Source organism: Arvicola amphibius, chromosome 2 (assembly GCF_903992535.2).
Source record: "Arvicola amphibius chromosome 2, mArvAmp1.2, whole genome shotgun sequence".
NCBI lineage: Eukaryota > Metazoa > Chordata > Mammalia > Rodentia > Cricetidae > Arvicola > Arvicola amphibius.
In genome coordinates this window covers 131,808,184-131,835,471 of record NC_052048.2, presented here as the reverse complement: position 1 = coordinate 131,835,471, position 27,288 = coordinate 131,808,184, and the positions used below count along the sequence as shown (strand labels likewise).

At 47.3% G+C, this 27,288-nt stretch overlaps 1 protein-coding gene across 1 annotated transcript in view; it reads left to right on the top strand.

The window, feature by feature from the left end:
- Positions 1-1,825: 1,825 nt before the first annotated feature.
- The window catches only part of Dpysl5 (dihydropyrimidinase like 5), a 49,788-nt gene continuing 24,325 nt past the window's right edge, over positions 1,826-27,288 (top strand). Inside the window, exon 1 of the mRNA XM_038320358.1 lies at positions 1,826-2,086. Coding sequence (XP_038176286.1) covers positions 1,826-2,086 — 261 coding nt within the window. The remainder of the gene's footprint in view (positions 2,087-27,288) is intronic.

The window sequence follows — 27,288 nt, the reverse complement described above, 5'->3', positions numbered from 1 at the left end:
ACAACTGGAAGAAGGCAGAAGAAAGAATTTGGCCTGAGTAGTTTTCCCCATCACCTAAGAACCAACTCCGTTTCAGATTATTATAAAGTTAAGACTCCACTTAACTGTGGGGCAAAAGAGCCCATGCAATGCGTTTGGCCTCAGACAACAACAGGCTTCTCCCCATCTTCCCAGCCTCTCTATCTCAACTCCCTTCGACAGCCTGTTTGCCAGTGTCTCCCACACTGGGGAGCAAGGCCCCTCCTCCCCCAGGGTCAGAAAGATACCTTGCAGGGAGCAGATGTTCAAGGAGCACAGCGTCTCTCCCACTCACCTGCAGTGTGTCCCCGCACTCCCCGGGGCGACAGCTCCTGATTGCCACAGTTGTCCCAAAGTTTCATTAGCACCTGGTGGGCTGGTCTTGGGGGGCGCTGGAAGTTCCCTTGGGATTGTTTCCACGCGTGCTGGCCTAGGCAGTTGGCAGAAACGCGAGATCTCTCCGCTAACCAACCGTACACAGGGGAGCAAGCGGGACACTCCAGGTGGCTGATGTTTCTTCCCCAGATCCCAAGACCTGAACTTGGCTTGGGGGCGGGCAAAATGAAGCGAGGAGGATGGGAGAGAAAATCTGTAGCTTCCTTCATCGTGTTCACAGTACTTTGTGTTACCATGATCTGGTGTCCAAGATTACCAGATGTTCCAGAAACTTCTGGCACCGGCCTGCCGATCATGCTTTAAGCCACATTGCTTACCTCGAGTGCTGTTAGTAGCTGAGGTCTTCATCACTTAGTCACTGGTTCCGCGTGTTGTCAGGGTGAGCTTCACTTGTCTGCTTGACGTACCTGGAAAGAGGGGCCCTCAACTGAGGGATTGCCTCCGTCGGACTGGCGTGTGAGCATGTCTCTGGGGTGTTTTCTGTATTGCCAGTTGTGAGGAGGGTCCAGTCCATCTTGTGTGGTGCTGCCCCTGGGCAAGTGGGTCTGGGCTGTATAAGGAAGGAGGCCGAGCTGGCCAGTTCGTGGTGCTCCTCCATGCCCTCCGCTGCAGCTCCTGCCTCCAGGTTCCTGCCTGGAGCTCTGGCCTTGGCTTCCCTTTATGGTGGACTGTAACCTGGAAGCTGAAACAAACCATTTCCTCCCCAAGTTGCTTTTTGGCCATAGTGTTTATCAGTTCCATGAGTTCCATGAGAGCCTACAACCCTCTTCTGACCTCCTTGGGCACCAGACACACACATGGTCCACATACATATATGTAGGCAAAATATGCATACGCATAAAAATATTTTTATATTTATTTATTTATCATGTATACAATATTCTGTCTACGTGCATGCCTGAAGAGGGTACCAGGCCTCATTACAGATGGTTGTGAGCCACCATGTGGTTGCTGGGAATTGAACTCAGGACCTTTGGAAGAGCAGGCAATGCTCTTAACCACTGAGCCATCTCTCCAGCCCCTAAAAAATATTTTTTTTTAAAAAAAGAAAAGGCAGTGAACAATGCCTGAGGTGTTAACACTCACGGTTGACCTCTGACCTCCACATGTGTTTACACCCATGCCTGTGTCCTCCTTGTACACACCTAAAAGTGATGTTTCTGTGGGCCCCAGTCCCCCCAGCTTCTATATTAACACCATTGTGTCACAAGGTCCCAATAAAAACCCACTACGAGAACAGGGAAAGGCTTGTGATCGGAACTTCCTACAGAACCAGTTCTTTTCTCAGGCTACCCGTCTTTCTTCCCTGGCTACAAAATTGAGCTCTGAGAGGAAGGAGAGCGCTTCGGTGACGATGAACTGTCACCAAACGCAGTGGCCCTAACCAGTTCCACTTACCTTCCCCAGGAACATGCTTGCCAACTCAGCCAGCGTGCGGATCCTCATCAAGGGGGGGAAGGTGGTGAACGATGACTGTACCCACGAGGCGGACGTCTACATCGAGAACGGCATCATCCAGCAGGTGGGCCGCGAGCTCATGATCCCCGGAGGGGCCAAGGTGATCGACGCCACCGGGAAGCTGGTGATCCCTGGGGGCATTGACACCAGCACCCACTTCCACCAGACCTTCATGAACGCCACGTGCGTGGACGACTTCTACCATGGGACCAAGGTAATGAATGCTCTTTGGTGTACAGAGTGTGACTTGCTCTTTGTAGCTTTATCCTGTTTCTGGGACTGCTCCAGATGAGACCCACGTGAACCAATCCTTCCCAGTGCCGCTACAAGGGCTGGAGAGATCATTCAGAGGTTAAGACCACAGGCTGCTCTTCCAGAGGTTCTGAGTTCAATTCCCAGCAACCGCATGGTGGCTCACAGCCATCTGTAATGAGGTCTAGTGCCCTCTTCTGGCCTGCAGGCAGAACACATACACATAATAAATATCTTCAAAAGAAAAAAAGGGTTTCTCTAGGGGTCGATGTGGCAGTTGGGTTAGGGGTTTCAGCTAAATATCCTGGATCATTTAGAAGGAAGTATTTAGGTCTGTTTTGATAACCGAATCACCCATGTACCAAGCCAGGAGCTGACTTGACTTTTATATTGTTATGTCCTGTAACACAGACTTATGAGAAAGACGAGGATCAGCTAGTGTTTGTTGCTGTGCATGTTGGTTTGGTAGATCTGTCTGTGCATGGTAAGTTGCTAGTGTCTGTGGCAGACTGTAAAATCACCTCTAATTGTTACACACAGCAGAAAGCTGTCTTCTGTAATCATCGTCTGGTCTGTTTGTTTTCGAGACAGGGTCTTAATATGTAACCCTGGCTAGCCTGGAACTCAGTGTTTACCAGGCTGGCCTTGAACTCACAGAGCTCCACCTGCCTCTGCCTCCTGAGTGCTGGGATTAAAGGGCGCCACCATGCCCTCCTTTTTGCTTTTTGAGACAGGGTCTAGCTCTGTAGCTTAAGCTGGCCTCTAAATCAAGATAATCTTCCTGTCTCAGCGTCTCAAGTTTATTATTCTTTGAGTCAGCTTGGACAGTAGTAGTGGGTTCTCTTTTCTTTATGAGTATCTCAGACACAGTTCGTTACGTGGAGAGCTAGAGATGAGCTACTGTCTGTTCCCAAACACAAACTGTAGAAATTCAAACTTGTGAGACAGGTTAAATCCAAAGAAAACTGTGTTGTGGATATAATATATATATTATATTATATTATTTAATATATATTTATATATATTCATATATATAAATATATATATTTAATTATATATATTATATTATTTAATTATATATATATATATATATATATATATATAATTAAACCCACAAGAGGATGGAGCTCTGGTTATTGCTGCTCTTCCTCATCTTCTTAATGAACTGTCTGTCACGTTCCAGCCTCGCCCTGGACACCAGATCATGGTCTGGTGGAGGACAGGGCCTGGCCACACTCCTCTGCTCCCCCAGGGCCTGTGCCGACTGAAACTAGTGCATGTGCCTGCAGATATTTGCCCAGGAATAAGTGAATATTGCATATTGATATGGGTCTCTAGCAGGTGTCAGAGTCACAATGACGTTGTTTTAAAATCCAAAGTTGAGTCAAATTCCTGGAACACAAGCCCCCAGCCATGGCAGCCATTCCATGGAGGACTCACCTCTAATGAGCGCTGCCTGAGCGAAAGGGACTCACCAGTTTCTGGTCCTGCACCTGCAGTTCTATGTCCCACGTGGGCCTGCAGCCTCAAATCCCCCAAGTCCCGCACCCTGAATCCGCCGAGCTCAGGACTGTCCCTGTGAGATTCATTTTCTGAGGGCTCAGGTGTTCTCACTGGTAAGCAGCGACTGACAGGTCCCCCAAGCCCACCCTGAGGATTCTGGGTGGGGCTTTAGGGACAGGAAGGACTGTGCTCTGGCAGACATCCCTATAGGCTTGTCTACCCAAGGCAGATGGCCTAGAGGTCTTCCTTCAAGTGAAGACATGCCCACTTTCGAACCCAGAGGCTGCAGAACAGATGCTTGGAGGACCACATTGTGACACATCACAAGAGTCACAGCCCAGCCTTTGTGCTGAGGTAAGATGCTCCCTGGCTCTGAGGCCTGCCTCAGCCTGGGGAAGAAGAGGTGGCAGACGCTCTGCCTTCTCTGAGAACTTCGTGTATTCTGCAGGTGATGTTTCACTGGTGAGATAGGAAACCTCATCCTTATGAACCTGGGATCCTTTGCAGGGTGCTGTGGGGGCACTTGGGACTTTTCTTAAAGTCAGTAAGTATATCTGGTCACCACCGTGAGCCCTAAGGCCAGGCCTATTTTGTTTGTGGTTGTTTTCTTTCTTTTCAGTTTTTCAAGGCAGGTTTCTCTGTGTAGCTCTGGCTGTCCTGGAACTTTCTTTCTAGACCAGGCTGGCCTTGAACTCAGATCCACCTGCTTCTTCCTTCTGAGTTCTGGGATTAAAGGGGTGCACCACCACTGCCCAGCTGTTTGTGTTTATTTTCATTGTCAATTTTATTAAGGTACACTGTACACACAGAGGCATGCTTTGGCACCCCGAGTCGTCACACCCGAACTTGCTGTCGTCACAGGCTCTTTTTCAATGAACCAAGACCCAGAAGCCCCGCCTAGTCTCCATCAAGGGTAACCACTATCCTGACTTTAAATTCTACAGATTTTTTAATGTAACAGTGAGGTATTATTCACAAATCATATAATTTACTATGTAAAGTATACAAAGGGACACATCTGTAATCCCCAAATTTGAGACACTAATGTGGGAGGATTTTTGCAAATTTGAGGCCATCCTGGGCTGCACAGAATTAGGTCAGTCAGGGATACATACATACATACATACATACATACATACATACAAAGCAGTCGAGTCAGTGGTGTTTAGTATACTTTTCATAGCTTGGTTTTGAGTATTTACCTAGGATTCTTTATGTAAATGAAATCCCGTAGTTCTTTCACTCAGATCTTACTGCAACTTGCTGCATGCCGTAGTCTGCTGAGTGTCCTGACTTTGTGGCATTCCATATGGAACTTTTCCGCAATACTGTCAGTGAACACCAGGTCCTACAGTACCGTTGCTATAGATATGTCTGTGTCTTTTGGCAAGCACGTATGTACACAGTGCTGTGCATGTCCCTGGGAATGTAACTGCCAGGCCGTGGTATATGTCACTGACATGTTCGGCACTTGTAGATACTGTCCAGTAGCTTCCAAACTGGTCAGGGCCACTCCAGCCCTAGCAGGCAGTGTGGAAGGCACGGTGATTAACACCGACATTACTGATAACCACTCCAGTCAGTCTTGGAGCTCGTTCTGTAGGACGCCCAGGCCTTGAACCAAAGATTATAGCTTGCTGGTTGCTGCCTCTGCTTTGGGGACACCTTTGACCCTGAGCCGGATGCCACCCTGTCACTGTGCTTTCTACTGGCCTCGCAGAGGTCAGAGTGGCCTTCTCTGTCCTCTTTTCCACACTGTCTATGGCCAGGGCCTCATTAGCCATGAGTGACGCGTTTTCCCCTGAGAGCCTCCAGCTCTCTATAGATGATTAAAAGTGCACAGTTCTCTGTGGAAGGTGGAAGGAAACCTTGATCTTTTCCAGGCTGCTTATCCATTAGGACAAAAAATACCAGAGAACATCCAAAGGCCCCCGTGGGATTAAAGGCCACTGTTCTGCAGGTGTGGGCTGATGCAGACACCCCCCACTCTGTGTAATGCATTGTTGGGAATTTAAATCGTAGACACCCCTTCCCCAAGCCATCTTAGTTCCTGGTGACAGGGACATCTAAATGTGTGTGTGTTGTGTGTGCGTTGTGTGTATGTTGTGTGTGTTGTGTGTGTGTGTAGAAGTAAGAGAACAACTTTGTGTAATTGGTTCTCTCTATTATATGGGTTCCAGAGATCAGATTTACGTCGCCAGGTTTGCATGCCAAGCAACTTCCCCTGCTGACCCATCTCGCTGTCCTCTAAATAAAAGTTTTTTACATCTATCTCCTAAACAAGCCTCTGTGCCCCAGCCTTCCTATTGCCCACCATCTAGGTAACAAAGGCCCTGACCTCCTCAGAAGTTCTGCCTCAAGTCTCCCAAGAAGGGACTTCTTCCATGCTTTCTCCTTCACTGACCCCCACATCTCCCTTCCAGCTGCTGCTCCTAATAGCAGACATTCTGATTCCCTGTCTCAACTAGTTCCTGGTAGAAGAACTACTTCCCTGTTGACTCTGACTGTCGGGAGCCTGTGGGTTTAATTATGACAACTTGGTCTTCATGCAAAGGCTATACACTCCGGATAAATGGCCACTGATCTGCTTAGCTCACACCAGGAAAGACTAATTGACTCAAAGGATGTGGGTGTATAATAGAATCACAGTCCGGAGGAAGAGCTCCTGTGTGATTGGCCCACAGAGCAGGAAGGATCAGGCTGCATCTCTTCCCTGACTGTCTGGCGGACCCTTGGGTCTTGAACCCTGCATTCCCTGTGCATATCCTCCTCAGAGTTTGCATGCTTGATGTTTGGAGACCAGCCAACAGGCCTGGGAGAGAAAAGCAGTTGAAAGACTGACTTTGCCAGTAGCGTCTGAGTCCTCATTGTGCTGAGTCTGAAGGGAATTCTCCCTGGCACTGTAGCGAGCCAGCGGCTGGCTCTGCCTTGCTCCCCGGATCCCAGCTCCATCACTTGATCTGCTATTATCCTGACTGTCCCAGGCACCACCTCCCCACACCACTCCAACCTACAAGCTTCCCCACAAGCAGGACCAACCACTTGCAGTAATCCAGATCCCATTCCTGAAGGCTGTTTCCCACTGTGGGGAGGCAGATGTAGGGAAAGAAACATCCAGTTGTATTGGCTAAGAGTAGGGTTGTCCTCTTTGTGAATACCTCATATTGTGTCATCAAGAACATTTGCATGGGTGCTTGGCTGCTGTCAATCAGTGGTTCTCACGACCTGCGAGATAATCAGTATCAGTTATTTAATTTAAAAAACAAAAAGTTAGCTCATGGTGTCTCTGAGTGTGTGTGTTGCCTACGTGTTTGCCTGGGGGTCCTCTGGAACTGAAGTTAAAGACAGTTGTGAGCTGCCATGTGGGTACTGGAAATTGAGCCTGGGTCCTTTGGAAGAGCAGCCAGTGCTCTTAACTCTCCAGTCCAAAACCCATTTTAAAGCCATAGGCACCTGCCTCTTCACTAACATTCTGGTAGATGGGCAGACATGCACCACTGTCAGAAGCTTCCTGTGTGCCTCTCAAGCCTTCTCCAAAAAAATATTCTAAGAACCACGGCCTAGGCAGGCTGATGGTTGTCAGTCTTTGGAAGCAACATGCATTAGCACCACTTGGGGAATTTTTAACAGATGCCAGACCAATTAAATCAGGTCTACCCCCTCCCTCATCCGTATTTTTTTCCGAGATACCCTGTGATTCTAACCACTGGCAGGAAGGCTGTTGTTTGGAATGGTGCTGTGCCTTGGCTATGATGCCCATCTGACTGGCCCTTGCCTTAAGTGCCAAGGCTGACAGCTGAGTTCCATTTGACAGCATAGCCTGCCTGCCAGTCTTATTTGCATCTGTTTTTCCACTCACATTCCAGGCTCCTAGACACGGACTCCCAAACCCTAAAGCCTGCCACCCCCATACTCTCTGAGCCCCCTGGCACCATATTCTATCTTTCTTTGTGCCCCCTGCAGAAGTCATCATAGAGAAGTGGGCAGCTGGCTAGAGTAGCCATCAAACAGAATACTGAGACTGACTGACTTCTTGGAGGTCCCAGAGACAGCCTCCTTCCTGTGCCAAGGGCTGTCCAGTCACAGAGACTATCTCCTGTAGACAGAAGTTTCTGTCCCTCCCGGTTCCACAGCCATTCAGTCCCAAATATACATATAGAGGTTTATATTAATTGTAAACAGTTTGGCTTATTGTTCAGGCTTATTACCAGCTACCTCTTACAACTTAAAGTAACCCATAATTCTTATCTGTGTTTAGCCGTGCGACTTGGTACCTTTTCTCAGTAAGGCATTCTCATCTTGCTTCCTCTGCTTCTGGATGGCGGCTGTGTCTCTGCCTTTCCTCTTCCTAGAATTCTAGTCTGGTCACTGCGCCTGTACTTCCTGCCTGGCTGCTGGCCAATCAGCATTTTATTAAACCAATATGAGTGACAATTCTTTACAGTGTACAAGAGCATTCTCCCACAGCGTGAAAAAGTCAAGGTTTTTATGGTCAGCCTATGGGAGAAGAGTGTTTGTCAGGTATGAAACAGGCCTGGGGCTGTTAACGGGCACAAACTGAAATGGACCGACATATTCTGCCCCGACTGGAGGATCCTCGTCCTCCCTTTCTGTCTTCCACTACAAAGGAGCCTGTCTAGCAGGGTCCTGAGATATGCCAGGCTCTAATGCATAAATGAATTCCCTTAGGTGTTCAACCTTGCCAGCATCCGTCCTAAGGAACCCATTCACCCATTGGGCAGGCTGGTTTTGCCTCTGAAGTTTGCTCCCTTGAAATGAACTTTTTTGGTTTTTCAAGACAGGGTTTCTCTGTGTAAGAGTCCTAGCTGCCCTAGAACTCGCTCTGTAGACCAGGCTGGCCTCGAACTCACAGAGATTCAACTGACTCTGCCTCCCAAATTCTGGGATTAAAGGTGTGCACCACTACACCTGGTAGAATTAGTCCCCCCCACACACACACACACTAACTCAGGAACTCCTTAAACCAGCAGTTCTCAACGTGTGAGTCCTGACCCGTTACAGTCAAACTGCCCTTCACAGTCACATACCAGAGATCCTGCATGTCAGATATTTACATTGCTATTTAAAACAGTAGTAAAATTATAATTATGAAGTAGCACCAAAATAATTTTATGGTTGGGGGTCACCACAACATGAGGAACTCCATGATCTGCAGCATTAGAAACGTTGTGAACCACTGCGTTAAACACCATACAACCTTCAGATCTCTTAGTTGACCGCACACAAATAACTTCCTGGTACTCCATGCATTTTAAATTGTCTGACCAGACAAGGATGTCACATAACTGGCATAACAGACAGAAGCTGTTGAGCCCTCCACCCACCCAAGGCGGCAGCCCGATCTGCCCCCACCCCCATCTTGATGACCATGTGGATGTCAGCACTCTGGGGCAGGACAGTTCATACCATTTTCACACAGTGTACAGATGTCCCACAACAGATGTAATGAGGTGGTACATAACAAACACTTCACCCTGCACTTGAGATCCTTGTAGGGTCTGCTGCATCTACCCTGGGCCATCTTCCAGTGTATTCAGTGCCTTGAAGAAAGATCCATCCACTTTGGCTTCACCATGGAAGTGTTCTATGATCTTTTCTTTAAAGATTTATGTACTTATTATGTATACTGTGTTCTATCTGCATTTATGCCTGCATGCCAGAAGAGGGCACCAGATCTCATTACAGATGGTTGTGAGCCACCATGTGGTTGCTGGGAATTGAACTCAGGACCTCTGGAAGGACCTCTTAACCTCTGAGCCATCTCACCAGCCCACGACTTTTTCTTTAAAGATTTATTTTATTTTTGTTATTTGTATATGTGTGTCTGTGTATGTATGTGCACATGTGTGTTGCTCACAGGTGTCAAAAGAAAGCACAGGATCCCTGAGCTGGAGTTACAGACAGGTAGTTGTAAGCTGCTGGATGTGGAGCCCAGTGCAGTCCTCTGTTAGTGTGCAAGCTGAGCTTGACCGCTGAGCTGTCTCTCCGGCCCCTCTTCTGCTCTCCTGGATACCCTGCTGCCTGTGTCTCTGGCTCTGCCACCCTGGCACTTAAACCAACCTTCCTTGGGCATCATCTCTTATTTCTCAGCTCGTTTTCCTGGTTCAGCTGCTGCCTTACCATGCTGCCCTCCTGGCTGCCTGCCACCTCTGCAGCCTGGCTCTGCTGGTTGGAATCAGCGTAGCTCTGCCCCTCTTTCTTCTTTGCCATCCAGGTCACCCACAGTTGAACTGGGAGCGTTCTAGGAGCACCTATGGTACAGCTCTGCCTTATGAGGCACCTGGAAGAAATTCTCCCCCTCCCCCATGGTGCTTTGTCCACTTGCAAGGTGTATGTTAATTTTCTGTGTAACTAATTACTGTATTCGTCGTAATGTACAATAGCCATTTATTAGCTGTTTAGTGGGTTGGAAATGTGGGCACAGGTCCTCTGCCACCCACAGTCCCAAAAGCTATCATCAAGGTGTCACTGGAGTTTAGGGTGCTCTTATGCTATTGGTAGAATTCCCATTCTTGCCATTGAAGAAGGCTGAGGTCCCTGTACTTGTTGGCTCCTAGCCGAAGGCTGATCTGAGCTCCTCAGAGGCTTCCCACAATGCCTTGCCTCACGCCCCACTCGATCTTTGAAGGCACTTTCGTCTCATATCCCCTTCTGTCATCAAACCCTGGGCAGAATCTCTCCCATCATAAGCTCTGACCTGGGGTGGGTTCACCGAGTTATCTGAGGTCCACTTAAAGAGTTGGCTTCCTCTCTGGAAGGCAGTGTGCCTGCTGTTCTCTTCACTGGGTCCCTTCCTTCTCCACGGAAGGGTGCATGCGCGTCACTGTGAGTTCAGTCATAATTTTTCCCGCCACAAGGCATTCCATACACAAGCACAGCCATTCTGTTGTCCTTCTGCCTCCACTCGCCGGTTTTGTTAGCAGATTCTTCCCCCTGGGCTGGAGAGACGGGATGGTGGCTGAAAGTATGAGGACCTGAATTTGATCCTCAACGCCCACACGAAAGCTAGGCCTAGACGCACACATCCGTCATCCCAGCGCTGGGGTTGGTCACATGGACCCTGAGAGGTCGCTGGCCAGCCAGTCTATCCAAACAGCACACTCCAGGTTCCTCCAGGGTCAGTGAGAGACCCCGTCTCAAGAAATGAAGCAACGTGCAATGAAGAAAGACACTCCGCATCAACTTCCGGCCTCCACACGGATGAGCGCGCTGGTACACATACTTATGCACACATGCATACAGCACACAGAAATAGATAAATAAGATGGTATAAACACGTTTCCAAAAGTTTTATTTTTTTAGGTTTTTTTTTGTTGTTGTTGTTGTTTGTTTTTTGAGGCAGGGTTTCTCTGTGTAATAGCCCAAGCTGTCCTGGAACTAGCTCTTGAAGACCAGGCTGGCCTCAAACTCACAGAGATCCACCTGCCTTTTCCTCCTGAATACTGGGATTAAAAGCATGTACCACCACCGCCCAGCACATTTCAAAAATTTAAAATTAGATTTATTCATTCATTGCTTTTCGACTTTTTGGCTAAGATCAAGTGTAGATTTATTTATGTTTTTATGTGTGAGGGTTTTGCCTGCATGTTTATTCGGACACCATATGCATGGCTGGTGCCCGAGGATCATTGGATCCCCTGGAACTAGAGTTGCAGGTGGCCGTGAGCCACCACGTGAGCGCTGGGAACAGAACTCCCAACCTCTGCAAAGGTGATCAGTGCATATAACCTCTGAGCCATCTCTCCAGCCCCAAATAAATACATTTTTTTAAAAAATCAAAAGTCGCCTTAGCAGCAGCCCCTCCGCTGCCTTGATCACATCCCAGCTTCAACTGCTGTTGCTTCTGTTATCCAAAGCTTTGAGCTTAGGTTTCTAGATCTTCAGTCCAAGTACCTTACATCCGACCATATCCTAGCTGTCCACCCCTCGTGGCCCAGCTATTCCCAGCCCATCTGTGGCACCCTTCTTTGTGGCACCCAGTGTCACACTTCCTACAGCAAAGTCGGCCCCAGCCCCGTCATCCGGGCTTTGAGATTGCTTCCTGAGTTAGCTTTCCCTCTCAGCCAGGTGGCAGACTCTGAGGGCTGGAGACCATGGTTTATGTTTGGTCTGTGGTTGCCCGAAGACCCACACAGCTCTCACCACACAACAGACACCCACTTAACAGCTGACTGTCAGCTCGGTGTAGTAGTTAGGAGTGGAGCAGAGGCATGCTGCCCAAGTTTGAGCATCAGCCCCGCCTTCGCAGACTGTGTGCTTTACACAAGTTAATGCCTTCTGGTCTCTTGATGTCCTGATCTGGAAAACAGATGATTAATGGCCCTTTGTTTACATTTATTGAGTTACCATTTATGAAGAACTTGAAATAGCACTTGGTGCTTATTAAGCATTAAATAAGCATTTGTTAAATGTGTATATTGATCATGTTGACTGGAAGCAGAGCCTTGAAAATCTGCTTGTCCCTGGGCAGTGGTGGTATGTCCCTTTAATCCCAGCACTCAAGAGGCAGGAGGATCTCTTGAGTTTGAAGCCAGCCTGGTCTACATAGTAAGTTTATATATATATATATATGCCTTAGCAGCAGCCCCTCCGCTGCCTTGATCACATCCCAGCTTCAACTGCTGTTGCTTCTGTTATCCAAAGCTTTGAGCTTAGGTTTCTAGATCTTCAGTCCAAGTACCTTACATCCGACCATATCCTAGCTGTCCACCCCTCGTGGCCCAGCTATTCCCAGCCCATCTGTGGCACCCTTCTTTGTGGCACCCAGTGTCACACTTCCTACAGCAAAGTCGGCCCCAGCCCCGTCATCCGGGCTTTGAGATTGAGTTGTCCATATACATAGGACAACTAGGGCTCCACAGAGGAACCCTGTCTCGCAAATAAACAAACGAACAAACAAGAGAAAGAAACCCACTTGTGGTCTCTCAAACCCTGTCTCGCAAACAAACAAACAAACAAACAAGAGAAAGAAACCCACATGTGGTCTCTCATGTGTATCAGCATTAAAACTATAGGCATCAGTTAGGAACTGAATGACTGGATTTCCTTCCTACTCTTAGTATACCCGACTTAACAAAGCCTTGTTGGCAATTTTCAGTCTGCCTGAACACTGGTTGGCAGTTCGAAATGTAGAAAGGCCCAGTTAGTACTTCATAGAACAAGTGTGAGAGAGATACGTCATTTTTTATTTCAATTTTTATTGGAAATGACCCCCTTTGCTGACTCCTCCCCACCCCCCACTTTCCAGAATAAAGGGTGTTTGCAAAGAACTTATCAATACAGAGAGGTCATTGCATTTTGAAGTCTGGAGTCCGGAGTAGAGCTTACCATACCCGTGTGCATCTTAAGAAGCCTCCAGACCCACACAAGGAGCTCTGTGTTCTCTACTGAGCCAGTGGGATGGTGCAGCCAGTAAAAGAGCTTACGGAGTTCCATCCCTGAGACCCGCACGGCAGAGGAGAGAATTGGCTCCCAAAAGTTGTCCTTTCACCTCCGTGCATGTGCCGTGACACAGCACATGCAAATAAATACAATTCTTAAAATTTAAAAAGGAGAAAATGTATGTCTGTGTACGACAGTGATTCCTGCTGCGTATAGGAGATGCTGTTTCTTATTCTTTCCTTAAAGCCTTTATCGTTTGCTCTTTGATGTTATATTTTTGATATTTCAAAAGAGATTTTATGGGGTGTGTTATGTGTGTGGTATATGTGCATATGCACATATGTGGATATGGATGTTCGTGTGTATGCATGTGCACACACCCATTCAAGTGCATTTGGAGGTCAGAGGAGGATGCCAAGTGTCCTCTATTGCTCTTATTACCTTGAGACAGGATCTCTCATTGCACCGGAAGTGAACTTTTGACTAAGTTGGCTGGCCAGCAAGGTCCCAGGATCCACCTGTCTCCACTTCCCAGCCCGAGGGTTATAGGCACATGCAGCCTGGTTTTTACATTGGTGCTAAGGGTTTGAACTCCGGCCCACATGTTGCATAGGAATCATTCTATATATGAGACCCTTGCCCCAATTCCTCAAAGATATTTTAACATGGTCTTGTGTAAAACTTCAGAAGCCCTCAGGTGCAAGTCGGTGCCCTCCCAAGCCTTGTTGAGGTTACCTCTGAAGTCGCCATATTCCTTCACTGAACATGCAATGCATGTCTTAGGATGATCATGTATGTAGACACTGAATCTATCCCCTGAGAGGTTCCAGTTGCTTTTTTGTCCCCTAGAACCCTAGGAAGGTAGCTCAGTTGGTAGAGTGCTTGTCTAGCATGCATGAGGCCTACAACCACATAAACTGGCTGTGGTGGGGGAAAACAGTGCCTACAGTCCAAGCACCTGGGAGGTAGAGGCAGAAGGACCGAGGAATTTAAGGTCAGCCTCAGCTGGTTTGAAGCTAGCTGGGCTACATGGGACTGTCTCACAAACAAACAACAGTGACAAGAAAAATCTTAAAAGCTAGAGGATGCTTACCTAGTGGCTATAGCTGGCATCTGACTCCAGGAACAACTTCACTGACCAGTACCTCGATCTTATGCAACACTGCTCTCCCGCCCTTAGGCATCCTTGTGGTCCCACATCGACACACACAATTAAAGAGCTGGAAACTGACATGGGGAGTGGATTAATTTGACCTCTATCCATAAATTGCTTTCCCTGTTTAGATTTAAGTTCCATAGTATTTTCAATTAATATTTAAGAATTAAGCAAAGCTTGCTATCTTATTGGTGAGCTCTATCCTTGGGGAGATACAGTTATTATTAGATACTCACCCCTCCCCCCTTTCAATCAATGTCTTTAAAGCAACTTGGGCTGGAGAGATGGTTCAGCAATAGAGCGTGTATTACTCTTGCAGAAGACCTGGTTCAGTTCCCAGCACCCACATGGCAACTCATAACCATTTGTAACTCCAGTTCCAAGGGATTTCACACCCTCTTCTGGCCTCTGCCACTACTGCGTGCACTTGAGGCCCAGACATACCTGCTGGCAAAATAACATACACATAAAATGAAAATAAGTCTTTAAGAAAACAACCGGGCATGGTGGCACACACCTTTAATCCCAGCCTTCAGGAGGCAGACACAGGCAGATCTCTGTGAGTTCAAGGTCAGCCTGGTCTACAAAGCAAGTTCCAGGATTGTTACAGAGAAAAACCCTGTCTTGCGGGAGGAGGGGGAGAGGAAACAGAAAAGAAAGAGAAAACAAATATATTAATAATATTATATGTTTATCAATATACAATAAGACACATATTTTAACTTTTTGAAATTAAAATGTATCATTTCCATCTTCTCTTTCCTTTTTCCAACTCTTCCAATGTACCCTTCACCTTACTCTCTCTCAAATTTACAGCCTCCTTTTCAATAATTGTTGCTCTGTGTGTGTGTGTGTGTGTGTGTGTGTGTGTGTGTGTGTGTGTGTATTCCTAAATATATAAATACAACCTGTTCAGGCCTTATAATGTTACTTGTGTGTATATGATTTTAGAACTGATCATTTAGTATAGGATAACCAAGTGGAAACTACACATTTTTAAAAATATATTTATTTATTATGTACACAGTGCTCTCTGTCTGCAAGTTTACCCGCAGGCCAGAAGAGGGTGTCAGATCTTACTACAGATGGTTGTGAGCCACCATGAGGTTGCTGGGAACTGAACTCAGACATCTGGAAGAGCAGCCAGTGCTCTTAACCTCCAAGCCACCTATCCAGTCCCAAAGCTACACATTGAAAAGCATACGGTTTAGTACGTTTTGATATATTTATATACTGGCATGGCATTCCGATTAATATAAGAACCACATCTGCCATCCCTTCCCAGGGTTTTATAGCTTTGTAATCTTTCCAACTACTCTGGCCTCTCTCGCCCCAGATAATCAGTGACCTTTCTCCTGTGAATATGGGTTAATTCCCAGCACTTCTGTATAAATGGGACGATGGGACAGGTATCCTCACTCTCTCCCTTCTTTATCTGCTTTCTGGCATCGTCCTGTTAGGTTAGGGGCTATCGCAGACGAGGCTACTATGAACATCTGTGCCTGTGCGTTCATACGGACAGGAGCTACCATTTCCCTTTGGGAAGTACCTCGCAGCGAATGTGTCAGTCACACCGTGGGTGTGTGTTTGGCTTTTTAGGAGATCATCAAACTGTTCCCACACTGCTTGCAGCATTTCTGTTCCTCCCGGCAGATGCTCTTCCTCTTCGCAGACACCCGTTACGGTCCATTTGTTGAATGTCAGCCATTGTAATGTGTGGTGCAACTCATTGTGCTGTTAATTTCCATTTCCCTAATGATTGTGGCTGAATATTTTTCCATCTCGTCTGCCTGCATGTATCTTTGGTGAAGTGTCTGGTGCCTTTTGCAAGTTTTGGGGTTATTGAAGCATGATTTTTTTTTTGTTTGTTTGGTTTGGTTTGGTTTTTCCAGACAGAGTTTCTCTGTGTACCAGCCCTGGCTGTCCTGAAACTCACTCTGTAGATCAGGCTGGAACTCACAGAGATCCACCTGCTTCTGCCTCCCAAGTGCTGGGATTAAAGGTGTGCACCACCACTGCCCGGCTGGAGCATGATTCTTACCAGGTTGCAAGAGATGTTGGTGTGGTCTACTCCTTTGTTGAAAATACACCTTGAAAATATTTTCCTCCGATTGCTTGTTTAATCTTAATACTGGCTTTTATTTATTTATTTTGTGTGTGAGACGTGTGAATGCAGACACACAGGTACCCCAGCATTCATGTGGAAGACAGAGGACAACCTTGGGTGTTGTCAGCCCCTGCCTTCTATCTCTATTGGGACAGAATCTCACTTGTAGCCCTGGCTGGGCTCAAACTCACTACCTAGACCAGATTGGTGTGGAACTCACAGAGATCGACTTGTCTCAGCCTCCCAGATGCTGGGACTAAAGGTGTGTGTAGCTTGTTTTTTTACTCTTTGGGGGCCCGCCACTCATCTTCCAAACAAATACACGGAGACTTATTCTTACTTAGGAACGCGCAGCCTTAGCTTGGCATGGTTCTAGCCTGCTTTTCTAATTTAAATTATCCCGTTTCTCTTTAACTATGTTTTGCCTCTGGGCTTTTTCTACCTTTCTTTATTCTGTTTATCTTTCTTCCCTTCTTACTCTGCGGCTGGCTGTGTGGCTGTGTGGCTGGCTCCTGGCGTTCCTCTCCTTCCTTTCTCCCTTCTCACTCTCCCAAACCTAGATTTCTCCTCTTGCTTATTCTCTCTTCCTGGCAGCCCCGCCTGTCCTTTCATCTGCCTAGCTATTGGCCATTCAGCTCTTTAGTAGGTGTGTTAGGCAGGCAAAGTAACACTGCTTCACAGAGTTAAACAAATGTAACATAAAAGACTGCAACACAATTTTACAACATTAAACAATTATTCCACAGCAGAAACAGATGCAACACATCTTAAAATAATATTCTACAAGTGTGTGCCACCACAGCTGAATGACACAAGAGGTTTTTGTTTGTTTGTTTGTCTGTTTCTTTTTGTTTTTGAGACAGGGTTTCTCAGTAGCTTTGGAGCCTGTCATGGAACTCCCTCTGTAGACCAGGCTGGCCTCAGATTCACAGAGATCCACCTGTCTCTGGCTCCCGAGTGCTAGGATTAAAGGTGTGCGCCACCACCATCTGGCGACACTAGAGTTTCTTTTATTTCTGCAGCATCCACTGAGCAGCTGGCCCTGGACTTCTGGGAGTCTCCCTTCTCTGTCTCCCATTTTCCCCGTACAAGCTTTAGGGTTACAGATGTATCTGCCTTTATGTGGGTTCTGGGGATCCAAACTCAGGCTCTCATGTCTGTACAGATGACTTTTTCTCTCTCACTGAGTCATCCTCCAGGCCCCTCAACAATGACTTTTAAAGGGCAAAAGTATTTTTTATTTTATGTTCCATGTTTTGATTTCTTTTTCATCTTCATTTATTTGTTGTAGAATCAAGACGTTTTCATAAAATCCATGATCAGTAAGATTCTCCTGTATTTTTTAAGGTATTATTTTTATTTGATGTGTACAGGTGTTTTCCCTGTGTCCTCGTTAGGTTTCTGTTGCTGTGAAGAGACACCATGACCACAGCAACCCTTATAAAAAAAACATTTAACTGGGGTGGCTCCCTGACAGTTTCAGAGGTTCAGTCCATTATCATCATGACAGGGAGTATAGTATGGTGGCATGCGGCAAACACGTGCCAGAGCTGAGAGCGCTCGTCTCTCTTAGTTCTGGCCACTGAACCCAGGACTTCGTGGTAAGCCAGGTGAGCGCTCCACCAACCGCCACATTCCCAGACCTTTTAAGTTCCTTATGTTACTCAAAGGGAAAGAATAATAATAAATAACAAGTAATAAATATTGGCATGATTATAGATAGCTATGTAAATGTATTTATGGCCTTTGTATACCCTGGTTTCAGTTCGAAGTGTGGAAATATGACAGCAACACGGAAGACGGTTTGTAATGCGCTCCCTGTATCCTACACAGGGGCGTTCGAGGGTCGTCTAGGGATCCCAAGACAAGGGTAACTTTGCCTGGACTGAAAGTCTAAGAACTGTCGAGTTCCCAGCTTCTTTGTGATCCATTTCCCATCAGACCTGGGCAGGCTTCTCCCTCCATGCTCACTTGCTTTGCCAGTGTAACACACACCTGGACTTCTGTCTCTAATCTCCAAGCCCCAGACTCGGTGGCTCCGAGTTTAGTCTGTTTTCTGTACCATGTAAAACAACACAGTACAAAATGGGACCTCCTCAGTGTCTAGCGTGCTGTGGATCCCAGACCCTGCTAGCACCTGGAAGCATGTAGCCCTCCCCAGAACATGAAGCTTTCCCCCTGCATCCTCTCGTTTTGGTCGCAGGGTTCCTGTCACACACACCCCCATGGGAGCCATCAGGCTGTGACTTGCTGCTCAGAGCTCCCCCCATCCCCCTCTGCCCCTCATGCACCTGGTTTGGCCTTCAGAAGCCGGCTCAGGCAGACCTTGCAATCTGTCCTTCCTGAGTAGGAGGCTAGGTCTCCGAGGTTACATCACTTGCCAGGTAGGTAAATCCAGGGCAGGCCTGGCGCCCCTCCTTAACGGCTTCATGGCATTGTAATCACTTAATTGTGGGACTAAATGACGGTCCTGGTGTCGCTGGAACAGACAATGCACAGAGAGTAAGTGGGGTTACATGCACTTCACTCTGGATTGCTGGTCAACCCTCCTCTTGAGCATCTGTGAACAGCCTGGGCTTTTTCTAAGCATCCATGTGGCCTGCTGGTCTGTAAACTTTTCCACTTTGAGATTAGGAGGGACTCTGCCAAAGAGCAGGGTGACAAAGGGTCTCTCTGTGCCACCGTACTCTAGAGCCATTTCCACAGGCCCCTTGGCTTCTTGAGCGCTGGCAGCCACGTTCCTTCTGCCACCCAGCTCCCTTTGAGGATCGGCTCCGGTCTCCATGGTAACTACATGTCGGGAGACAGTCTGCGCAGTGCTGGGGCTTTGTATTAAACACAATGAATTTAAATTGGGTGCTCGGCTGTGAAGATAATCATTCTGGATCAGAGAGAGGCCCCGGGCTCCTCATTTCATAATTTTAAATGTCGGTACAATTCTCAGGGTTAGCCCTGTAATTCAGGGCCCAGCCACACCCTCTCCTCTATGTTGGCTACAGCTAGGTCTCATTTCCTGTGCGCTCTTTTTCATTCTTTGAATTTTGGAAGTAGGGAGCCCCTCGGTCATGTGGGGCTCACCCGAGCTGAGGGATGGCTAACCTGGGAGGAGCCTGGAGCTGTGGTCAGATGGGCTCTCGTTGGGCTTGCTTGTGTGATGTCCTCTAAGCCCCACTATAAAACGAGAGGAGTAGCCCCTGCCCTACAATACATTTTTTAAAATGATGTTGGCAAATATAGCTAACATAAAAGTCCCTACTTTAGCCGTGTCTATGCATATCATTCTGTGGGATTCAGGCACATTCATTTGGACACATTGCCACCCGGGTGTCCAGAGCTCTTTGTCTTAATTGCAGCTCCCCATCACTAAATGCTAGCTAACCCCGGTTCTCTCTTTCCTCCTTGTAACACAGCCGTTCTACTTTCTGTCCCTGTGGTGTGACCACTCAAGCTCTGCGTTTGAGTACAATCCCCCAGGGCTTGTCCACGGTGGCTACTTCCGTCCCTTAGCATAATGCCCTCGAGGTTCATGTTGGAGCATGTCAGAAGAATGCTCCATTGTGTGCACAGACCACATGTTCTCGTCCTCCCATCTGTGACTGTGGATGGAGTCTTGATTAATTGATTAATTGAGTTACCTCCATTTTTTATACATCACGAGTGCTGTGGACATGCGTGTATGCATGTCTGTTCAAGTCCCCACTTGTAATTACAGAGCGTTTTCATTGTTGTTGGGACAAAATCTCACTCTGCAGCCCTGGCTATCCTAGAATATACTATTGTGTGGCAGAACTTTCCCCAGGGAGACAAAACACACTCTTGTTTACTCATCCCAGCTAGGGATCCCATGAGAGAAAGTGTGCATACCACAGAGTCCAACTTGGTGGGACTTTATTGGGGTTACTTTCAGGAGCAGAAATGACTCAAAGACAGCTGTGTCACCAAAGCCCACCCCAGCATGGGTGACAGCTCTCAAAGCTGGGGACCTGGAGGATACTGCATAGCCTGCAGGTAGCTCAACAGGTTAGAACGTCCTTTCTGGGGTGTCAGTTGGCCTGAACCTCTTCCTAGAACCGCAGCTGGTCAGGTCCCTGAGTCCTCTTGGCAGCTTGGCTTGTCTGAGCATCTTTGCAGATTTTACCGCTTACTCTAACAGGGCTGGGCCTAATAAATCTAGTCAGTTTCTGGGACTTCCTAAAGCTATTTTGAATTGTTACCTACTAGGTTAAAGAAACTCCCTGCAGGATGGACCGTTACAATCTTGCGGGGAAACTTATACAACTATGTAGACCAGGCTGGCCTCCCACTTCAGGGACCCATTTCTGTGGGAAGGTATACATTACTATTTCCAGCTTACAGAGCCTTTAAAAAAAAGCTTATCTTTTATTTATTCTTTGGCCATTTCACACATGCACACAATGTGTCTTGATCACACTCGCCCCGACCCCTCCCTTCTACTCCTCCATACCTCACAACATAGCCTCCTCCCATCTTCGGGAGTCTATCTTTTTTAACAACCATTGAGTCCAGCTGGTGCTGCCTGCTGGAATGCTGGCTGAGCTTGTCACCTTGAGCGTGTTTGGTCATCACAGTTACAGCAAACTCATGCATGTAACAGCAACATCGTGACCAGAAGACAGCATCTTCCAGCACCCCCTCCCTGTCTTCCAGTTTGTCCTTTCTTTCCACCCTCTCTTTCACAGTGTTCCCTGAACCTTGAGGGGATCAATATAGATGTCCCGTTTAGGGCTAAGCATTCAACGGTCACTTATTTTTAATACTTTGGCTAGCTATGAGTATGGAGCCATTTTGAGGATCAAAAACAATAGTAAATATTAAGATTGCTGCGCACAGCAGGCTATTATTATTATTATTACTATTTGCCAAAGTTAAACCCAGAAGTTACTGTCGTAATAGGCTGATTACTTCAATGAGGGTGATGATGTCAGGCTGTGTCTGTCTCCCTGGCCAGCCTTGTGGAAATTCATTCATTCTGTGACCTAAAGGGAATGTCTTAACCATGGGAATGTGTGTCCTCGCTGTAAAAACCATACATGCGTTTATATTCCTCCCACCAATTGATATTCATGTATTCCTAACTCCCAACATGGGGGAAAAATTGTTAAGCCCTCTGTGTACACTTCCTTGTTAGCGGTCTATTTTAAGTACACCCTCCGGGAAACCCTGACATTGGGGTGGGACAGCTCGGGGCGCGTGACACCTGTTACACCAGAGAGCGTGGGCTTGGGAGTACAAATGCCTAGATTGCAGCCTGGCTGGTCTCAGAAAATCTGGGATGATGGCAGTGTCTGCTACATGTGGAAGCAACTGTGAAGACAAAAGGGAGGGACCCACTCCTGGATCTCTCCATGCAAGTAGCAATAAAGGATAGGATCTTGGAATGGTTTGGGGTCTCCTTTCACCAAGCCATCTGTAGGAGGCACTCTCTTGCTGCCCTGGAGCCGTCCAAACATGGAAACCTCAGACCTTGGGACCATCTTTCCCTGTGGGATCTGCAGTGTCCCTAACCAGACTCCTGCCAATGGTCCATTGCAGCCAAAGGCTGCTGCAGGCCACAGCCTCAGCTGGAGGCAGCTCCCTTTGTGTAGGGGAATGTGTGTCAGAGCGGGAGGAGGACAGGAGCCCTTGGCTAGCCTCCTTTGGACCAGTGCAGGTTCTGAATGCCCCCAACAGCACTGTTTATTAAAAGATGAAGGGAGAAGAAAGAGTGGATTTCATGCTGAGCCGTAGCCATTTGCTACAGGCCATGGGTGTGCACCTGCTGAGCTGGAGCCAGGACTGCTGAACAGATAAGCTCACTGGCTCTGAGTGACAGAAAGCCCTGCTTTTAGCCGGGCGGTGGTGGCGCACGCCTTTAATCCCAGCACTCGGGAGGCAGAGGCAGGTGGATCTCTGTGAGTTCGAGACCAGCCTGGTCTACAAGAGCTAGTTCCAGGACAGGCTCCAAAGCCACAGAGAAACCCTGTCTCGAAAAAAACCAAAAAAAAAAAAAAAAAAAGAAAGCCCTGCTTTTTACCCTCTAAACTCCTGGAAGCCAGTGAGTCCAGGAATATCAATGCCTTAGTTCCTATAGCTTCATGCCGGCTGGAACCCTTGCTAGTCTCCCTCTAGTTCTTGTCTGCACCTTTGACCCAACACTGTGTGGCTGCCTGGTGGGTCTAAAATGATCATGGCAACTCTTACAAAGGAAAACACTTAGTTGGGGCTGGCTAGTCCATGGCTAGTCCTGGCGGGAATGTGGCGGCCTGCAGGCAGACATGGCGCTGGAGGAGGAGCTGAGAGTCTACATTCAGATGGGCAGGAAACAGGAAGAGTGAGTGAGCCACTAGACCTGACTTGAGATTCTGAAACATCAGAGCTCCCCCCCCCCCACACACACACACAAGCACACACTTACTCCAGCAAGGTCACACCTCCAATAATGCCACCGAGTCCGTGGGACTGGTTTTTCTTTTTCTTTATATGCATTAGTGCTTTGCCATGGGTTTCAGGTTCCCTGGAACTGGAGTTACAGACAGTTGTGAGCTGCCCTGTGGGTACTGGGAGTTGAACCCGGGACCTCTGGAAGAACAGTTAGTGCCCTTAAGCCATCCCTCTGAGCCATCCCTCCTGCTCAGCTGTCTCTCCAGCCCTTAAGGGGGCTATTGTCATTCAAAACCCCCCTACCCCTCCAACCCCCCAACCCCCCCACCCCCAGATCAGAGGACCTTCACTGCCACAGCTGAAAGTCTGGTTCACGCCTGCCAGCCTAAAGTTCCACCCTTTGCCTTCATAAATCATTATTGCACTGCGCTTCTAGAAAAGGAAAGAGCCCCGAGGGCTCTAGGGATACTCCCAGTGGTAGAGAGTCTGCCTCGGAGGCACGAGGCCCAGACTTCAATCCCCACCACTGCTTCAACCGTGTGTAGTGGTGTATGTCTATCATACTAACACTGGAGAGGTGGAGGCAGAAGGTTCGAAAGGTCATGGTCACCTTCAACTATTTGGGCAAGTTTGTGACCAGCCTGGGCTGTAGTAGTTATTAAAAAATGCAAATGGCACCTTCAGCCCAAGCAAAATTTAACCTCCCCTAGGACCCTACTTCATCTCGTGTCATGCTAGATTTCTGCCTGGCTCCTAGACCCCTTCGTTAGTCCTTCTTGGCTCTCCCCACTCAGCTGTCTCGCCTGCTTTCTCTTGCCCAGCTCCTGGCTTTGGGAGATCCCTGTGACTACCCTAACGTGAATTTTCATGTGCTTCTCTTCAACCTCATCCTGGGTCACACCAGCTTTCCAGGAATTTGGCCTCACTTCCTGCTCTGCTGGGAAGTCTGAGACCAAGAGTGTGCACTGCCTCAACCCTCCCGTCTCCTCCTATATCCACACCCCCTCCCAAATGGGTGGCAAGTAGTAGCTCAGCCTAACTGGTGTGAAGAGCGACTTAGCTTCCTCATCTGACCAATGGGGTAGTGCACCTTTTTCATAGGCTGTTTTCAGAAATAAACAACTATACAATAAGTGTTCAATTATGCAAATATCTGCGGTTTTCATCTCCACTCGAATCAGAACTCTTCCATTTTACCTAAAACACCCTCCCCCTGCACCCGCTGCACATTTGATCCCCCTCTCCTGGTACTATTTGTCAGCCACTCAGTTCATTCAGCCTTCCCTGCCACTTATTTTCCTCCTCCATTGTCAAAACTTGCTTGTTCAAGGAACCTGCTCCACATCTGCCATTCCCATCCCCGTCCCAAGTTCCGATCAGTCATCCCCACGCTGCCACTGAACTCTGATACAGCCAGAGTAATATTCTTGTCCTCTGTCACCTGAAGCTGGCCGTGGCTGCATATAGCTTATAGCCAAGAGCAAGGAAAAACCCATCCCAGCTCTCAAAACAGCCTCTCCCTGGGCCGTGGACATGTCGAGGAATGGGAGCAGAGCCAGGGTTCTCTCTCCAGGAACTCCAGTAGGCCCACACTCCCTGATTCCCATCATTGCTACCACCTCTGTAAATACAGGTTGACAACATTGCTAATTGTATGAATTCCAGGTTAATCTAGGTTCATGCACTCGGTCCTTATTTCCTCAGCCTGAACCAAACAGGTCCATTCCCCATCCTCTAGCTGTGCCCCCAGCTTTACACACCACTTCCTACTCTCGTGGTCATGCCCACTCCCTGGCACAATGTGACCTTCCTTTCCTCAGGTCCTCTTTTGAAAGTGACGTTCTCCATCGTCCTTGAAGACTTTGTCTTATACTGGCTTATATTCCCACAGTCTCCTGAAGTCATTTCCATTGGGAATGAGCATTTTCCCCTCGGTCTGTTTGCCAGTTGAACTCTGCTCCACACGGTATTAATGATCTTGTTCCTGAAGCCCCTGCTGCAGAGCACAGAGGACAAATCATGCTACTTCCAAGTCCCTGCTGCCAACAGTCACAGTTTATTGAGCTCTCCTGAGCAGGCACAGGGTTGGGTACTTGACACACATGATACCACTCAATTCTTTTTTTTTCCCCCTGCATTAGTGTGTTATATGTGGTCAGACTTAGCAGCAAGCATCCAACCCCCCAGAGTCATCTCTCCATCTCTTAATTGTCGTAGTCACCCCCATGAGGGCTATAGTCACCCCCATGAGGGCTATAGTCACCCCCATGGGGGCTATATTCCCCCCTCCATGTCTAAAGTGAGCAAATGGAGTTCAGAGTGATTAAAAATTGCTCACGGTGTAACAGCTACTAAGTTATAGAACTAGGGTGCTTTACTGAAAAGTCAGAGTTAAAAGCCAAAAGAGATAAAAATTTATAAAGTTTATTTAAAAAAATTTTTTTGAAAAAAAAAATAAAGTCCTATTTTCCTGTAGTGCCAGCCAGTCTCAAATGTACTATCTAGCTGAAGCTGCTCTCAAACTCTTCCCCATCCTCCTGCCTCCACCTCCCAAGTGCTTAGGTTGCAATGTGTACCACTGTATCTGCCTCTGGAACTAGGATTTAAGCCTCCATCTGCACCCCTGCCCCAAGTTTGATTCACACTGGGGTACTCTTGCTTCTGAGTTTAGTGTTTTCGTTCTTGAAGTGTTAGCCTACATATTAGGAAATGTTTTCCCTGAAGTGCATTGTGAACGGAATGCTGCCTGCATCCTCTGAAGAAGGCTAAGCAGATGAGGTGTGAGTTTTAGATACAGGAATGCTCCTGATGTGCACACTGAAAGATCATAACATAGTCTACATAGTAAGTTCCAGGTCAGCCAGAGCTACTACATAGGGAGACCGTGTCTCAAAAACAAACAAACAGAAACGAAACAAAAATACAATGCTGAGAAAAAGCTGGTTTCCAAGAAGGCCGATGAGCAATGGATAACTGTGGAAGTGAAGGATGTTACCCCAAGTATCATAGAAACCCCTTAGCCAGAAGTGAAGGATGTTACCCCAAGTAATTTGGAAACCACTGAGCCGTAAGTGAAGGGTGTTACCCCAAGTAATATGGAAACCACTTAGCCGGAAGTGAAGGATGTTACCCCAAGTATTATAGAAACCTAGAAACCCCTTAGCTGGAAGTGAAGGATGTTACCTCAAGTAATATGGAAACTACTGAGCTGGAAGTGAAGGATGTTGCCCCAAGTATTATAGAAACCCCTTAGCCGGAAGTGAAGGATGTTACCCCAAGTATTACAGAAAACACTTAGCCAGTGATTTTTTTTCAGTACTTAGAGAATGTGAATTTTTTTTTTTTTTTTTTTTTTTTTTTTTTTTTTTTGGTTTTTCGAGGCAGGGTTTCCCTGTAGTTTCTAAAGCCTGTCCTGGATCTAGCTCTTGTAGACCAGGTTGGCCTCGAACTCAGAGATCCGCCTGCCTCTGCCTTCTGAGTGCTGGGATTAAAGGCGTGCGCCACCACCGTCCGGCAAGAATGTGAATTTTTTAAAAAATGGAAGATTTTAATATGAAAGGAAAAAGCAGTTCAGCGATTCTTGAAAAGCAGATCCATGTAAACAAATAATAGCTTCAGCAACTGCGTGAAGATGCATTTATCACTAGAGCTCCATTGGCCTGTTTACTGTATCTGTAATGAAATACTACAGGCTGTATGATTTATTTATACTCAAAAAAAAAGGCTTAGGTTGGCTTGTGATTCTTGAGGTCCAAGGCCAAGGGGCTGCATCTGGTGGTGGCGTTTTGTCAAAAGTATCCTAATAGAGTGCAGGGTGACGCACAGCAACAGAAAATGAAGACAGGCATGTGGCTACATAGTCTCTGGACTTTCTCCCTATAAGACTGCAGTGTTAAATCATGAGGCCCCACTCCATGACCTTGTCCTAATCACCTCCTAAAGCTCCCCACCTCTAAACACAGCAAGGGGATTGTTTCTGCCCTTTTCAGTATCTCTCAGTGGGGATTAAATTTTAACACACAGACCAGTAGGAAGTTACATTCGAACTATAACCAAACCATAGCAACATTGGACACTTGTCACTTTAATCTCAGTATATATGTAGCATGAATTCTAATTGGTCTTAGTAAATAAAAACCTGGAGTCAGATATTAGGGGGTGAAAATAAAGAGATCAGAGAAGCAATGCAGCTAGACATAAAGAGAGATATTTTACGTCTACCAAATCCTCAGGCCAAAAGGGCGATCCTGTCCTCCTCAGACTGCACTGAGCTCCTCTCTCCTCCTTATTATATTCCTCTCTCCGCCCAGCCATACCACTCCGCCTCTCCCGCTTTCTAGTGCTGGAATTAAAGGCATGGGCTCCCAAATGACTGGGATTATCTTTGTGTGCGCTCTGTTTCTCTTATAGACTAATCAATTTCGTGTAGCCCAGGGTGGCCTTGAAATAACGGAGATCCGGAGATCCGTCTACATCTTTTTCCCGAGTCCTGGGATTAAAGGTGTGAGCCACCACTGCCTGGCCTCTAGGGGCTTAACTCCCTGCACTCTGATCTTCAGGCAAGCTTTATTTGTTAAAACACAAACAAAATATCACTACATATAAACTCCCTGTA